We start from the raw sequence: 18,935 nt of genomic DNA on the forward strand, positions 1-18,935 counted from the left end.
CAATGTGACAACTGAAGCCAAAAAGTGTTCTTGAGCAATACAAAAAACAATTAGAGATGAAGTTGACCAAGTCGGCAGGAATCAATAAAACTCCAAGGTGATTTCGATATTATGAATAGAGACATAAGAGATCAAGATATTGAAGCTTGAATCACTGAATATATTGATAAATATATTTATGCAGTGAACTTGAATAAATTATTTTTTGTCATACTTACTCAATTGCAGCTGTTTTCCATGCATTAAATCAAGCCGGTAAACAGCTGTTTGCAGAACAAGAAAACACGTGATTCTCAACACAGCATACTATACTGTGAAGAGATCATAAAATGTTCTCTTTACAGTCGAATATGTTAATAAGGTGCGTACAGATTTACGCGCCGCGAACATGACCAATTATCTTTTGATCAGCTGATGCCAAGCTTTTCATATCTGTATCTTACCGTTTCTGTAAAAATACAGATATAATCAGCTGATTAAAAGTGAATTGCTCATGATCGCGGCGCGTTTATCTGTACGCACCTTTAGGATTTTAAAGAGTCCTAATAGCATCTGAGTAATTGATATACTAACTCAAATAATTAAAGAACTCATTTAAGGAGTTTCAAGTTATAAGAACTCATCTGAAATCTTATGAATTAGGCCTTTATTATTTTATTTGAGCTCAAAGGGTCTGTCTGTCATGAACTAGGCGCTACAGGCTAGGTCATGTTTATAGAATGCAGTAGCTCGAGCAGCAGCAGGTAATGGTTTCTGTTTCTCAGCAATATTATTCAATCACAGATAAGTATGACAAAAAATATTGTACGTAACTTGTAAAGTAACGTATTTACCGCAATCGTATGATAATTCTGCCCTCAACTACGTTTCGGGCAGAAACAATCATACTTATGCGGTAAATTATCGTTACCGGACTTGTTACGTAAAGTACTATATGACGTTGTCGTGAGAGCATGTGAGTTTCAATATATGTGATGATATTATGTCAGGAGCGTTAATATACTCTTTCATTCAGTGCAACAGTGCAAGAGGAAGTACCACTATTATTATGTGAGTTTGAATGTAAAGTACCTGAAAGCTCAATGATATTAGCTAGTTGAACAATGGAATACACTTCACTCTATAACTCTACACTGAAATGTACGCACAATATACGTTTAGCTCAGAGCTTAAATATTATAGCTAAGGTAATCAGCTCATGTCAATATATATAGTATCAATTTCTCACAGATACATTGTTGTCCTTTCCTAATTGAATCAAAACTTAGAAATGAAATTGTATTTAATGAAATAATTGTACTTTCTATTTGCCAATTCGGATCTCTGCCAGAGCACACGTTGTCTACAGGATTCCATATCATTTCTATTGATTTATACTTATCATTCTATTGATTTCTATTGGTTTATACATGTACGGGATACTAATTACCTGTTCGACGCATCATTACGTCTGGATTTCTGTACTGATAAACTTGGAATTTGCATGATTTTGAGGATGGTTTCAGCCAATTTTTATTATTTTTCATCGATTGATTTATTTATATATTATACAAAGAAAGGAATTGGTTTATACATGTACGGGATACTAAATACCTGTTCGACGCATCATTACGTCTGGACTTCTGTACTGATAAACTTGGAATTTGCATGATTTTGAGGATGGTTTTAGGCTAATTTCCATTATTTTTTATCAATGGATTATAATTTCGTTAATTCATTCGATTTGTGATGAGCTTTTTACGTGAGATGACATCCAAATCAAACAGTTTTTCTATTGTGAATGAATTACAGTTGTTGATACTGAAAATATTAGCATGATACTATAAAACGAAATACAATCGATTTTTGCTCTCAAGAAACCCTTGAGGAAAACGTGTAGCACCTGCTCGTATTCAATAAATTTGAAAATAATTTTCTATTATCTCATGAATCCCAAATTCCCACATCAACCTTTCCACATAAATTCCATTGATAGAAAAAATCATTTTATTTCTCTTATGAACACCAAATTTCCACACTACATACATTATTTTGTATTACATACATCATTTCATACGTTATTTTGCGAACAGTGGATGTGCCTACCATCTAGATGTCGTTCCAGCCTCAGAAGAATGACTTATAGAACACTAGTAATATACATCATCATAAACTTCTGTGAGATGATGAATGTATACACAGTTTTTAAAAGGAATATAATTGTTTCAAATTGAGACATTCTTTTTGAATCACCTGTATGTAGTTGTGAGAAACAGACTATAATATTTTATAATGGAGTCTCACATCACATTTTGGTAGAGAGTTAGTGGGGAGGATATTTTTAATATTCTTTCCGAAGAATGGACATTGATATGTCCAAAGCTCCGCCAATTTATGTAGATGCATAACAATATAATTATCTTTAGTTATTATATTACAAATTACTTTTTCATATCATTTATACAGTTCAATAGTTATTTTCTTAGTCTATATTATGTAAATTCATCTATAATTTTGCTGTATTGTAAGCTATTGTATATAAGTGTATAAACCAGTATATATTGTAATCTACATAAATAAAGTACTCAATCAATCAATCAATCACGCTTTCCATACGTGTCCCCACAAACAAAATGTGATGTACCCATCCAACGAGTTTCCGAGTAATAGTAACTCAATTGTAAAATATGTTGGGCAATATGTGGAATATATTATGTGTGTAGGATGTTTCCGGCATCAATCCAATATAATTGATCACAATTCAAAATAATGTCGTATTGGTCTGTAATCGTGTGGATGTGTTTTACTGATTAGGCGTCTAAACGTCGACTATTGGTTCCAATAATTCGAGTTATGTAGCGACGCATGTACTAGTGCAATTATTACTGTTGGATGGAATTTATCTGACGTAGCGTGTTTGGAGGTGTAATCTATTATACTTTGGTGTAAACTGGCTGTAATTATCAACGATAGAGCGCGTGCTTTCAACTCGTCATGCCTGAATAATGTGAATGATATGGATGGGTTGATGGATGACAGAGCTGGCTGGAACAATTCAATTTTGGTCATCTCGTTCAATTCCACTCATACATTCCACTATTTTGTTTTCTATGGTGTACAATGAATTGTTCCTGTAATTTTCGGAGATTCGAAATTATGTTATCAATGTAGCCTACTTCCTAGTAACGGGTTGTTTTCCATGACATCGTTCCTGGAATCATCGACAATTTAGAATAATTTTATCTTCAATTCCACTCATACATTCCACTATTTTGTTTTCTATGGTGTACAATGAATCGTTCCTGTAATTTTCGGAAATTCGAAATTATGTTATCAATGTACTTCCTAGTAACGGGTTGTTTTCCATGACATCGTTCCTGGAATCCTCGACAATTTGGAATAATTTTATCTTTGTTACAATGTCCGTACTAACGGGTTGTTTTCTATGATGCGCATGGTGTACCATGAATCGTTACTGTGAACTTCAAGATTTTGGGATATTTTTATCTTTGATTACTTCGATATTTCATCTATTGTTTATTTGAATATTTTGTTACAATGTCCTTAGTAACTGATCTCACTGTTTTAGTTGGTACAATAAATGATTAACAACATTATACATTAACAATCATGATAATATATGATTATAGAACTAACTAGTTTCAAAGTTTAGGAATCATGAATAATTCTTTAGACCATAAATAATCATGTCAATCCTTCAATAACAATTTCTTCTTGAATGGAAAATCTTGATACAATGATTATAGAACTGACTAGTTTTGAAGTTTAGGAATCATGAATAATTCTTTAGACCATAAATAATGTTTATCCTTTTAGAATAGCAATTTCTTCTTGAATCATGTATATTTTTCAATTTTAAAAATTATTTTTTGATCGAATATCTTTTAAACAGCATTCAACTTACTACTCTTACGAAAATATTTGACAGTTAACTGTCAATGTCCCGTTAACATGAGCTATTTTTACATGGTAGCTGTTCTAACAAGCATGATGATTCAATTCTTCAACACATATACTGATAAAAGAGATAATATCATTTACTTGAGCCGCATTCACTTTTCGGACACATACAACAGTCTTGTCACTTTTGGTCTCCTACAAGATGGAGAATATCACATTGGTGCTTTGTCATCGACCAATTGAAGGACGTGTGATGAAACGATGCTTGTGATTGGTGGAACACCTGTTTAACAAAGTTGGACGGACGTAGTACCAAGTTCAACCGGTAGATAGCTGTCTATTCAATGAGCTCTGTACAAGGTCTATGAATACAGGTCATGACACAATCCCGTGATGCATTGCAAAATCGCCATTTTATGGGGTTCTGTTTCACAAATTTTCAAATTTATCAGCTGTTATCATTATAGATTGAACAACATAATGTGTTATTTTATTATATTGTTCAAGGAATATTGCTTGGCTTTGAATTGTGAAATAAATTCTTCCCACAGAATAATAATATTTAGATTCCAACTAGGAACTGAACTGTTGATTTTAAGATTGGGAACTTCAAACTCTTTTTGAGGTTAGCCTTTTGTCTTAATGCCTTATGAATTATAACAAGTTACAAGAATAAGAACAATTTTTAATAATGAGAAATAAATTATTGAACAATTTATTATTGAAATTTCATTATTAAAAATCAAAAACCGGAATTTACATTCTATCTGAACCAGAATATTGTTTTTAAAAAGCATAATGCATGATTTTGTTATGAGCAGATTGGAATATTTCAAATATACCGCCAAAAAGACCCCACATAATGGCCGCTCCATAAGGAACACGAGTGTCATGACCTTTTTTTATAGACCTTGACTTTGTATGCTCTACAAAAATAGTGATTCTCCTGTTTTACGGCTAGAGAGCGTTCTAGCGGATAGACAATGCTGGGTTTCTGAGCTTACATATCAGTGATACTAACTGATTGATGACAAAATTACAGTGAAGAAATATGATTACTATATTGAAAAATACTATGGTCTCGGAAGAGAAAGAAACATTATCAATGCTAGACAGCTCAATTACGATGATGGACTGGATTAATTAATGTAAAATGTAAGTTACATCAAACTTATAGACTTTATATTCTTTTTATTGGAAAATTATAAGGAATATTATTATAATTATTATCAATCTCACTCTCATCCACAATATTTCCATTAACGCAGGATAATAGTGAATAGTATTCAGAGTTCTACGAATATACCAGAATTGCAATCTAAGAATTGATTTTAAACATTATTCATGATCAACATCAACATTTGTACCATTGAAAAATCCTTTACAGACTAAATTATAATACATATAGGAATGTATCAACAATAATTAATAATTGTCAAATAATACCAATATTCATAAAATACTTTTTCTTACAGTTACCTTGGAGAGTGACCATTTCTGCACTGATAACAGAACGCAAAGAATCACTTTTCCGCTCTAGTGCGCAAAGTATTACTTTGCGTACTCTTAATACTTTGCATATTATCTTGCAGCCTACCCAATCAGCTGTTGACATTGTTTGCTTGTATTTTGAATGCGAATTTGTTCTATCTATATTTTTCCTGATTTTGGAATAAATAAATATGATAACTCATTGAATTATTCATTTTGAATATTGATTATTATTCATTATTCCAAATAATGTTTTTTTCATTCATATATTGATTAGTTGAAAAATTATTTATAAATTAAGATTTACTCAAATTTTCAAATTAATTGGATTAATTTAATTTTCAAATTGAATAAATTATCGATTATTAATATTCAATTGGATTATCAACTTTAAAATAAATAAAGGTTGTTATTAATAACAAATTTATACCATCGTTTTACCCATAATCAACCACTTGTCATATTCAATGGTAACTGTAGGAAAATCTTAATGTGAGATACGTGAGCAAAGTTCTTCTGCTGCACTCAAGAAACCATTCATGCTTTCTTCCAGTGCAGCAAACTGTCACTTTGCACACTAGTTGCACAAATAACTATTTCATGCTTTAAGGGACAGATACTAGGCAGGCCAATTATCCTGAGGTTACCAAACAAACTCAACAATTTATTCATATTCACATTGTAACATTCATTCTATAATTCTCAATACATTCATTTCTTACATTGAGTAAGAATATTCAACTTGAAGAAAGACACAACAGGTTTATGTGCAAAACTGTAACCCTTCCAATTTTGTATTATAGACATTTAAAATCAAGTACTTAATTTTAGATTTATCAATTTGACAGCATTATCAGGTTTTCCGTGAATCCAATTCTCTTAGATCCTTTAATAAGTTATCAGACCTCTTTACAGTCCACACTAACAATAGATCCTAAGCCTTGTCTACATTGAACAAATGTTCGACATATATGTTCGGCAAACATGTTTGTTTAGGAGCTCAGGGACAAATATAATTTTCTAAAAGTTTGGACAATCATTGTTTGTCAAACAAAAATTACTGTTTCTCTGAACATTTTCAGTGTTGACAGCTGTAAAACAGCTGTAAAACATAAAACCTGCTCTCCTCACTTACAAAATATTTTGTTTGGTGAGGCGTCCACATTGGCCACGGGCGAATATTGTTCGCCAAACATAATAAAATTTTCCCAAACTGTTTCAACAAACATGTTTTTCGAACATTTTTTTGTTCAGTGTGGACAAGGCTCAGGATCTATTGTTAGTGTAAACTATAAACGCAAACTTTTGTCACAAATAATACCAAATTTCGTCCACTAACCATGTGGGTTAACACTGCTCTCAAACAGATGTTGAGGTATTGAAGATATGTCAATGTTGATCTTATAATGCTCATGTCGATGTCTCAATGTCGATGTCGATGTCGATGTTGATGTCGATGTCAATGTCGATGAAGATGTCGATGTCAATGTGTATGTCGATGTCGATGTCGATGTCGATGTCGATGTCAATGTCGATGTAGATGTAGATGTCGATGTTGATATCGATGTTGATGTCAATATCGATGTCGATGTCGATGTCGATGTCGATGTCGATGTTGCTGTCGATGTCGATGTCGTCGTCGATGTCGATGTCGCTTGAGAGATAAGGAACTTCGGCACAACTCCGCACTGCTTGCAGGCCCATCTTTACCAACACTGCAATGCACTACGGAATTGAGACGATGCTCCCTAATCGGCAGTCATCTTCCTGCTGATTCTACTGCTGATTCCACTGCTGATTCTACTGCTGATTCTACTGCTGATTCTATTGCTGATTCTACTGCTGATTTCACTGCTGATTCTACTGTTAATTCCACTGCTGATTCCACTGCTGATTCTACTGCTGATTCCACTGCTGATACTACTGCTGATTCTGCTGCTGATTCCACTGCTGATTCTACTGCTGATTCCACTGCTGATTCTACTGCTGATTCTACTGCTGATTCTACTGCTGATTCTACTGCTGATTGTACTGCTGGGCAGACTCCGTTCATTGACATGTCTGAAGTGCTTCATGTTGTATTATTTGTCTGTGTGATTATTTTATGTATTTTGTTTCCTGATGACTATGTCTATTGCACTGTGTGTTTAAAGACAATAAATTGTCTATTCTATTCTATTCTATGCTGCTGATTTTGAAGCTGATTCTACTACTGATTTTGTGACTGTGTGAATGAATTTCATTTATTATTTTTATTGTTATTTCTTTGTATAAAACCGCACTTGATAAGCACAGCTCAAACGGTCTACGACATGTCAAATATATCAAGTATATGGTTTCCCTCCAATGAGAGAAAGTTTTTCCTTTTATCACAATTAAGTAGTTCAATCTACTATCGACTTCTGCAATGTCCGCTGCAATTTTACAAAATGGTTTATATGGAATGTCATGATTGATCAGTGGTTCTTTAGTTTTTGATTTTTTAAACCTTTGACAAATGTTACATGATATTATCAAATTGCGAATATCTGAATACATACCTGGCCAATAATAGAACTGATCAACAAGAGAATTATTCTTCGAACTGCCAAGGTGAGTTTCATGTAAGCGACTCATTATAAAATTTACAAAATCGTCTGGATAATTTCTGATTTCAATGAGAATTTCTCAATGAGAAGATCTCATAACATTCTCTTAATGAATACGGGCATCATTCAGTCAGAGTAACTTTGAGAGCTGTATAAAATTTACCTAGACTGTCAACACTCTTAAGTTCGTCCGTCAAACAGTTGTAAAGTTTAAGCCCAGCATAATGTGGTTCCCCCTCCAAGAGCGAAAGTCTATGAGTGGGGTACTAGAGGATAAACATCATATGTCTTGTGGGGTATCTGTGTGAGATATTATCTTCCATGAATTTCTGCTTATTACTGTAAACAAAACATGCAATATCCAAAAAATAAAGGGCTGTAATTGTTAATAATTTGAGTTTTCTGAAAATTGGCCTACATAAAACCCTAGATTCGGCTCCCTCAATAACCCTGATTGCTTTCTTTTGCTCACGAAACATATTCTGAAGGTTGTTTGGCTGCTAACCCAGAATAAGATACTCTATCTGATGTGAGACATAAAATAGCCATGATAGACAGTTAGAGCTGTTTTCCTATTTGCCACTCTGATTATTGTTTTCAAGGCAAACAATGAATGAAATGAATATCGATAGAACTCTGCAGATAAAAACATCATTTACGAGCGAGACAAGATCATTTCCCTGAATCATGGAAGCCGAATTGTTGAACAACATTGATGATATTTATGGGATATACATTTATCAAGTTTTCGAATACAACAAAGCAAATATCACTAACATTAATAAATATCATCATGATCAAATTTTTTTTTAATTTGATAGAATATTTCTTCAGAATTCCCACCTATTTTTAATAGAACTCCAGCGGTTAAACGCCAAATCCACACCCTCCCAACCGCCAATTCAATCATCTTTGAGGTCAGGACTGATTTGACATGTGGATGAAAATAGACGTCGCTGGAATGCGGAGTGTGAGTAGAATTTATTTTCGAAGCCAAATAAGATTTGTGATCTGTCACATTCCTGAGTAAACATCGCAGAAATATGAGAAATTCTCTCCATACTTGTTATCCTCGGCCTATTGCAAATGATGGGTAGTAAAGTTATGGGAAAGATGTTGTCATTGTAGGGAAGCCAAGTCTGACATGGGTTGACATGTGGTAAATACTTCTTATATGCAGAAGAGTTGAGTTTTCTGACGTTTTCTGGCTATTGACTATTTGTCGCGACAAGAATATCAGTTATGAACCATTTAAGATTATGGATATTCGCTAAAATTCATTGTTATACGAAATAAAACTATATTTTTCCTACAGTTACCTTGAAAAGTGACGATTCCTGCACTGATTACAGAATGCAAAGATTCACTTTTCCGCTCTAGTGCACTCTCTTTCTCTTTTCTGCACTCCAGATTTGCAACATGGCAACACAAAATAGTTGGTGGGTTAAATGAAGGATTAGTGCACGAAAACCAAATTTAAGTTGGTAACAATGACTGTGGTTAGATTTAGATGAGAATCATTTCAATGGCTACCCTACATTTATGATAAAATCCCAATTTAGAAATCCAAAACAAGAATAATTTTCATCTAAATCATAATTAAATAATCATCATTTACGAATTCTCATCATTTAATAATAAATAATAGTTCTTTTCTATTGATAATAATTATCAATAATAATTATTATTATTTCAACTGCAAGAAATGAGAAAAGTAGCAAATATACATTATAAAATTCGAATTTTGAGGTTGAATGATTACCGTTCGATATTCATATAAATAGAAATAATAAAAAACATAACATTACTACAATAAATATTCTCTGTTGTCTATGTTATTTTTATAAATATTTCTCAGTTTACATTGAGCATTTTTCTCGGTAATTTGAGCAAAAGTTTAAATTTCTGAATCGTGTTTCAGTAATTTTTAGCTGGATGAAACAAACTTAGGTACGATTCTTCCCGCTAGGTCGCGCGCTTGTCGGTTCAGCCATCTTGTTGTGTTCAGCCATTTTGCAGCTCGGTTCAGCCAACAAGCTGCTGGCGTGTATGTTGAATGTGAATTTTTTGTTCTATGTGTATTTTTTCTGATTCTTGAATGAATAAAAATGAGAATTTCGGCTGAGAATTTTCAACTTCAATTGGATTATGCATTTTCAAATGAATTGAGGTTTTTATTAATAACAGCATCACACACACAAACATTTGATGGATTTCAGCCATCATTTACCCATAATTATTCATTTTTCATATTCAATGGTAACTGTAGGTGAAATACGTGAGCAAAGTTCCTCTGCTGCACTCAAGAAGCCATTCCGCCCTCGCCTACGGCTCGGGCGTAAACGTTTCTTTCGGTGCAGCAAACAACTGTCACTTTGCACACTAGTTGCACAAATAACTATTCCTCTAACTTCTGTTTAAAGTGCTTATTTTACTCCCTGGAACATAATACTAAAGTGTCACTTTTTCGCTCTCGGTACTAAAAAACAGAAAAACTCCCTAGAGCATAAAAGTGACTCCATTTGAATAACATAGGAAGCATCTCTATTTTAAAAACGTACATTTGAAATAGGTAAGAAGGTCTAAGCTCAGATGAGGAAGCATATAGAGTAGTCATTAAACCAACTAAATTCAATACCTCAACAAGACATTTGATCAATATATAAAATTTATGTTTGTATGCTAAAATTATTGCAAACTTTTTATCACTATACTGTGAAAATGTATAAATTTTTTTATTATTCCATGTTATTCAAAATACCAGCCAACGAATACTCCTCATTAACTAATCAAATTTGAAACAGGAACTTCATCATAGCTGTGGTTGTGACGGCCATTGTTGTTACAACTTTTTCCGACAGATAGCGCTGTCGGTGAAGAACTGTGATAACAAGCCAGCTGTTCCTGTTTACTATTTAGATTAAGTTGAAACACATTGTTTGGTCACGTACGTTTTTAAAAATTATTTTATTTGCAGTTTTTATAAGAATGTAGGTGGAGGAAAAATGCTGGGTGTATCACAAGTGAAAAATGTTTTTTCTCCCACAGGAAAATTGTTGCCCTTGGCTTCGATTCGAGCTTCAAACTTTTCCCTCAGGGAGAAAAAACAGTACTTTTCACTCTAGATATACAAATAACTATTGGCAGAGCCTTGTCTATGATGCTTATTTACAAGGGATAATAATTATTTTTATGGTATATTTTCCCACCTTATTCATTTCTCATGTTGATAATTATTCTAGTCTTATTATAAAAACATATTTTTCAAATATATACAGTTTATTGTTAACTCATTATTGGGACTCTCTCCTCAACTACGATTTTTTTCCAAATTAAAACTCACACGTGATATTTTTATTTGGATAAAAAATCAAAAGTCCAGTAGACAGAGGAATAAAGCATCTCAACTGGAGAAAGATAGTGATTCTTCACAAGAAATGCAGATTTCTTACATTCTTTCTCTCCTCTTATATCTTGAAGTGTCCTCAATCCACTCCTCCCCTTTTCATCTGCCCGATGACATTATCTTCATCACTGTCATCCTCTTCATCCATTATTATTCCCCCTATTCTTTTCTCACTTCCACTCATATCAATCTCCATCATATTCTGTCTCTCTCTTTCTCTTCCTCCATTCTCTCATTCACTCCAGCTCTCTCCATCACTATCATCCATTCGTATCTCTATCTCTTTCATTCCTTTTGCATTTCAATCCTCTCCATAAATATGAGGGCTAATCAAAATTCACTATCCCGGCTTCATAAAATATTTTTCATGCAACCGTTGTAAATTATGGAAATATCTTTCGGGTTCCTTTTCGTCTGTGTCTTAAAGTGGAAAAGGCAGAGACAAAGGAAGAGCTTTTTCTAGTTGAGAAGTTTGTCTTGATTTATTATGAAGCTTAATGAGAATCACGGTTAACGTGGGAAGCTCTCTGGGACAAACTGGGGGATTTTCAACACAAAAAATTCCCTTTCTGGTTCCATGCAATCAGTTTCTATTCAACTAGATATGGTCAACGCTTCTTATTTTAAGTACTGGAACAAAATCCGTCTTCTCAGTGAGCACTAAATGGTTGGTGAGATTTTCTCTCTATATCTCTATTCATACCCTAGATGGAAATTATACAGGGTGTCTACGAACTCCTTACCAATACTCTAGGGCATTGTTCCTGGGTAAAAAACATATCTAAATATCATATTTAAATTATCCGGAAGTCTTCAGTTACTCACACAGCGGCCATTTTACTTTTTCTACTTATTATTCTTTTTCTAGTTAATGGTGTAACATACGAAATTGAAACTTTGCACAATCATTTATGACAACTAGACAAAGCTACAAAGAAATTATGATAATTTTCCAAATTCATAAAACAAAATGACGGCCATTTAAAATCGTGTTCCTTAGTTAACTCAGAAACCGTCGGTTTTACAGAAACTTTACTGGAATAGCTTGTTTTAGTAAATTTAATTACCTATCGATTGGTACCTGATTTTTGAAGATTGGACCAATATTGACTGAGATATGTCAGTTTTGGTGGTGGATGACCACTGAAATTTTGTTGCAATGCAAACCAAGGCATACTGATAGAGTCGCCTCAATAATACAACAATCTCTATTCGCATTGAAATAAATAGTAAGCGATTTGAGGTCATTTCAATCAATAAAATAACGTTACAAAGCCCTCCAAAGATAGGTCACCAACCACTAAAGCTGTCGTATCTCAGTTAATATTGGTCCAATATTAAACAATCTGCTACCAATCAATAGACAATTAAATTCACTAAAGCAAATTATTCCAGGAGAGGGTTTCGTGAAACCTGAGTTATTTGAGGAACAAAAATTCAAATGGCCGTCATTTTGTTCTATGAATGTGAAAAATTATCAACATTTTTTTGTAGCTTTGTCAAGTCATCATAAATAATTGTGCAAATTTTCAATTTTTCATGTTTAATCATTATCTTGAAAGAAATAATAAGTGAAGAAAGCAAAATGGCCGCTGTGTGAGTAACTGAAGACTTGCGGACAATTTAAATATAATATTTAGATATGTTTTTACCCAGGAACAACGCCCTGGAGTAATGGTAGAGATCGTAAACACTCTGTATATTCGTTCAACGAATCTCTTTTTTGTGTAGTGGTGAAAGTGATTTGGTAGATCTCCTCATTGTATAAGGATGGATTAACATTGTTTTGATGAGTTTTGAATGAGTGTCCCTTGACTTTCCCCGGGAACTCCCTGGGACTTGGAAGTTTTGAGAAAATATTAGGATATCAAGGATATTATTTTCAAAATTTATTTATTCCCTTCCACAATCATTAAATAAAATAATTGATTGGGAGAAAATCAACAAAATAAACCTAACACTGTTCCTCTTACTGAATTTTATTTTAAAATAGTCCTCAATTTCCATGAATTCTGTTTTCGTAATCTTCTTCTTCTAACAAACAAGGATTAGGCTATAACCTGTTCCGACTCACATCTAGCCAATTATTCAAATAAACACAAAAAAATCATATTATTGCCACCGCTTGCCTGGTCTGCCAACATCTCTTCCGCCAACTGACTGATAATATTATAGACTTCAAATGGTATTCTTTCAGCTGGCATTCTTTGAACATGCTCCTTCCATTGATGCCGATTCTCCGTAACTCTTTCATTCATGCTGCAGATATTCAATTCTTTCCCAATATCTTCATTCCTGAAATTATCTCTTCTGTCACATCCCTTAGTTCTTCGGAGAAATCTCATCACGGCTGCCTGCACTCTACTTTCAAGTGGCTTCGTGATTCACTACCGCAAAAAAGGACTGGAGCGGCCATTACCTTATAAAATTCCATAGTTTTGCCTGTTCTAGCTATGGACTTACCCAAAGTCCTGCTGGTATTTTCGTAATTTTTTATGCAAAAGCTTCATAATTGATAAAAAAATATAATAGAAGTATTCATGAACAATATTTCAACAAAACGAATGTCCCAATACGCTTTCTCCCACAAAGATTCTAAACTCCTCCTCAACCCACCACAAACTTTTGCTAACAAAATAGGGCCCATCCCTGGAGTTGTAATGGTGGGAACTTTTGCCCCATAAGGGCGAAGTAGTCGTAATGTAGAAGTTGTTACAATAAATCCAGGTGAGACCTTCCTTGATGCGGAAGAGCCAGAGTTAATGGACTGCTTCTCGTTCTCGGACCTCACGTCCGAATTTGTGTCAAGAGAGGGGTTAAATAGGACCGGAAGTGCAAGAGAGATAGCAGCAGTTAAAAGAGGGTTATAGTTGATGAAGGAGGGGATGGTACCGGGAGTGCGACAGAGACAACAACGGTCAAAAGAGGGGTTTAGTTGTAGAAGGGGGGTACCGGAAGTGCGACAGAGACAGCAATGGTCGAAAGAGGGGTTTAGGCTTGTTGAAGAAGGAGGGGGTGGTACCGGAAGTGCGACAGAGACAACAACGGTCAAAAAGAGCGGTATGAAAAGTTAGGGAGGGGGTAGAACCAGAAGTGCGACAGAGACAACAACGGTCAAAAAGAGCGGTATAAAAAGTTTGGGAGGGGGTAGAACCAGAAGTGCAACAGAGACAACAACGGTAAAAAGAGGGGTTTAGTTGAAGAAGGAGGGGATAGTACCGGAAGTGCGACAGAGACAACAACGGTCAAAAAGAGCGGTATAAAAAGTTTGGGAGGGGGTAGAACCAGAAGTGCGACAGAGACAACAACGGTCAAAAAGAGCGGTATAAAAAGTTTGGGAGGGGGTAGAACCAGAAGTGCAACAGAGACAACAACGGTAAAAAGAGGGGTTCAGTTGAAGAAGGAGGGGGTGGTACCGGAAGTGCGACAAAGACAACAATGGTCAAAAGAGGGGTTCAATTGGCGTGGGGAGGGGTAAGAACCGGAAGTGAGAGAGACATCAACATCAGGTGACCGAGCAAGACAAACTTGCAAATTGCAATTAATATGTCAAATTGGAACCCACCACTTTGCAGACACCTCAGGTGACTCAGCTCTCCCGCCTAAATGCCATCCGGGCCGAATTATTCCACTCAACTTTCTCAAAACTGCAAGCTGTAGTTGCCTGACAAGTGGCAGGTGTTCCAGGTATTACTGGTGGTATCTCAGTGGAATTCGAAATGTTCTGGGAATTATTGTTAGGTGAGTGACAGGAAGGTTTTCTCGAGATTTCCATGGAAAACACGTGGTTGATTGAGAAAGGAACGGATTATATGATATGAGTCTCTACTTATTGCTGGTACAGAATTCGCAGTAACACAGGCAAATTGGGAAATTATTGTCAGGTGAGTGACATGCGGATTTTTTTGTAATTTTCATGGAAAATCATTCATTGCTTGAAAATATGAATTTACAAATTGTAAATCACTGCTATGGTGAGGTCCACGTTATAATGGCAGTGGAGAAAAATAGTAGAAAAATGATGCCGAACCTCTGTCTTTCCAATGCCTTCTATAGACGGTAGCTGATACAGGTTTATTGATGTAATATCAACTGTTCATCCTCGTTCGAAATGATAAATTTTCAATAATTTCATGATGAGTTTCAAAAGTTATCTATGAACAAATATTTTGTTAACTAATTATCAATCCTACATTGTTAAAAGACGATCTGACAACAGAGCAAAGCGAAAGAGGGATAGCGCTATCTTCTTTGTTGAATGATAGACAAGGATAGGAATGCCATTGTTTATGAAACACTGTCATCATAACGTGGATCTTACTATGGTACAAAATTCCAGTATTACAGAGAAATATTTGAACTATGTGTTGAGGGATTCTTGTAAGGTGTGTGACAGGGGGGTTTTCTTGTGAATTTCATGGAAAATATTTGATTGCTTGAGAAAGGCATGAACTCTAATATTCCCAGATCCAGATATCGTCACTCGTTGCTAATACACGAGTCGCCATAACAGGCTGATATACTGTATCACTGTACAGTAAATCGCAGAATAAAGGCGCACAGAACAATTATTGTTCAAGGATTGGAAAATATAGGCTACTACGTTGTGTTAAAGTTTCGAGAGTTGAAGATACAAGTTACCTTATAGAAATATCGTTGCAATTTATCAACTTGAAATTTCAAAGATAATTATCACTGGTTACCTCTTCATACATATTTTTGAAAATGATTTTTTTTCATAATTTATTTGTCAAAAAAGATTAAAAATCCATGCTGCAGAAACAATTATTCAGAATAATTTGCTAGTCCCGTACAATATAAATTATTTACAGAATTAAGAAGTCTATAAGGCTTTTATTATGGCGCAATATGACTTGATATTCCATGAGGTCTAAAATAATTATAGACCTCATTGGATAAGTCTTAGATCTTATAGGTCCTTACCTATAACCTATTTTCGGCTCTAAATTTATTGTCAGAGTTCAATATTTTCTAAATTTGGCTTAGTGGTTTTGTGTTTTGTTTCGGCTTTGAATAATTATGTTTGGACTTTTTAACATAAAAATGAACTCTATTCCGAAGTGAAAAGTGTAAATTGAAAGTATTGTGCTCACTATAACCTTAGTGTCCGGTTTCCCATTAGGGAACTTTGGACTATATACGGCGAGGTGGAACTACCCTTGGGTCTCCCCACCATTCAAAGCCATAAGCTAATGATAATAATACCTATAACCTCATAGGTCTATAGACAGTTACACACACATTGGTATTTGGACGTTTGATTTTGCCGTCCTTATGGAATCTACAAGATCAAACGGAACTCTTGGCAAACACATGAACACATCATCTGTCTGCTAAGTTATGTTTAATCCAATTAAATTTATGAGGATAGACTGTGACGTCCACTCTACCACCCAACCACGAATAAAGTTAGAATACAGCAGCTATTTAGGAGAATAATGGAGCCGTTCGAGTTTACCCAAGATTAATTCACTACTTGGATTGCATCGATTGAACTATAGTGCGGTTCACGTTATAATGAAAGTGGAGAAAGATAGGAGAACAATGTTGCTGATACTCAGTCTCGTCAATGCCTTCTGTAGACGGTAGCTGATACAGGTTTATTGATGTTATATTAAATGTTCATTCTCGTTTGAAATATTTTATTGAGCAATGAATTATTTTCTTCAGTGATTTCATAATTAAGATGGAATAGTTTGTTAACTAGTAGTTCTGTGGACAGTAGACCTCGCGCTCAGTAAGTTACATTGACCTGTTGTTATGATTTCTCAAAAATTAATGAATAATTAATCAATTTAAAATGTCTAGAAAAATCCTAAATAAACATAGAGCTTTCTGTCCTATCGTACCGTGACGTGTCGTCTCGGAATGTGAGTGTGAGCGCTGTTATCAGGTCTGGCTACAACTGTCTACTACGTTGATGGAAAAATACATTTTCAAGTTGTTCGATGTTTTTGAACGGGTAGTATCATAGTCACCTCCAAAGGTGCGTACAGACTTTCGCTCTGCTCCGCAACCGAACGTCACTCCAGCAGAGCGATTGATGATCGACCGGCGAGCAAGAGTGGTTCTACCGGGGAACGCGAGAAGATCTAACATCTTCCGTAACGTTCATGATGGGTGCATGGGCGGCGCGACTGTGGTTCGATGGAGGAACGAGGGCGGTACGAGGGAGGAGCGTGCTCGGTGCGGGTTGGAAGAGCGTATATGTGTACGCAGCTTTATACAGGTGTTTATGAGGTGGCTATGGTAGTATTATAGTCAACTGTCTACTAACGTTGATGGAAAGATACATTTTTAAGATGTTCGATGATTTTGAACGGGTAGTATTATAGTCCACTAGACAGCTGATGTATGATAAATAATTCGATAGTCTGATTTTCACGGTAATATTGGCGTATGAAGGAGGCTACTTCTTCCTTTTATATTATCCTTGAAATGCAAAATTTCCAAAAAGCATGTATATACTTCGACGCGCATTTTAAAAAGGAAAATATCTGTCAAATTTCATGAAAATCTATTACCGCGTTTCGCCGTAAATGCCCCACATATAAACATTAAGAGAAATTCTAAACCGTCGACTTGAATCTTAAGGTGCGTACAGATATACGCGCCGCGAACATAAGCAATTCACTTTTAATCAGCTGACTATATCTGTATTTTTACAGAAACGGTAAGATACAGTTATAAAAAGCTTGGCATCAGCTGATTAAAAGTGAATTGCTCATGTTCGCGGCGCGTATATCTGTACGCACCTTTAGACCTCACTTCGCTCGGTCAATAATTAATTATTCCACAATGTTAAAAGACGATATGGCAACAGAGCAAAGCGAGAAAGATATAGCGCTATCAGCTTTGTTGAATGATAGACAAGGATAGCAATACCATTGCTAATCAAACACTGCCATTATAACGCGGACCTCACTATAGAACTTGTACTTTCTTCTTCGTTTTTTTAACTGGAACTACCGAATGGAATAGTGGCGCTACTCACCTGTTCTGGGCACATAGATGTTGAGATAGAGACAGTCTTCACTCTGGTTGAGCAGGAGCGGTAGTAACCGCTCAAGGTGGGCGAGTCGGCCGCGCGGCAGCCTTAGCAACGCCTCGCTGCGGTTACTAATGTCCGGCTGCCGCTGCGGACACACCGGCGAGAACGCGTCCGCCAGTCGCGGCGTGCGCCACATCGATGGTGTCACCGGTGGCATGTACCTTCAACCAATATCGATGATCTCAGGTGAAAATTGAAATTAAATTACTGTACATAAATCACTTGAGCATAGATTAAATCTTCATTTAATAAATATTATATATAATATCATGAAGAAGGATATCATTTCTAATCAAATAAATTAACATTTACTCGATTTTTATGTATGTATATTAGTTCAAGTGTAGTAGAATATACTTATATTTATTTTTTGTAAAGTTTTTTTTATTTTGTTTTGGCAAATAAAATTCATTCATTCATTCAAGGAATAAGGATATCATTTCATTATTATCTCCAATAAAATAAATTAACATTTCCT

General features: G+C 35.0%; 1 protein-coding gene across 1 annotated transcript in view; it reads right to left on the minus strand.

Annotated features, from left to right (window-relative positions):
* LOC120350722 (neuroligin-4, X-linked-like) overlaps positions 1 to 18,935 on the minus strand; it is a gene marked incomplete at its 3' end in the record, with an annotated part of 211,059 nt that overhangs the window by 189,268 nt on the left and 2,856 nt on the right. The window contains 1 exon segment of the mRNA XM_039425450.1: positions 18,401 to 18,618. Within this exon segment, the coding sequence (XP_039281384.1) occupies positions 18,401 to 18,618 (218 nt within the window).

This window comes from Nilaparvata lugens, chromosome 3 (genome assembly GCF_014356525.2).
Source record: "Nilaparvata lugens isolate BPH chromosome 3, ASM1435652v1, whole genome shotgun sequence".
Lineage (NCBI taxonomy): Eukaryota > Metazoa > Arthropoda > Insecta > Hemiptera > Delphacidae > Nilaparvata > Nilaparvata lugens.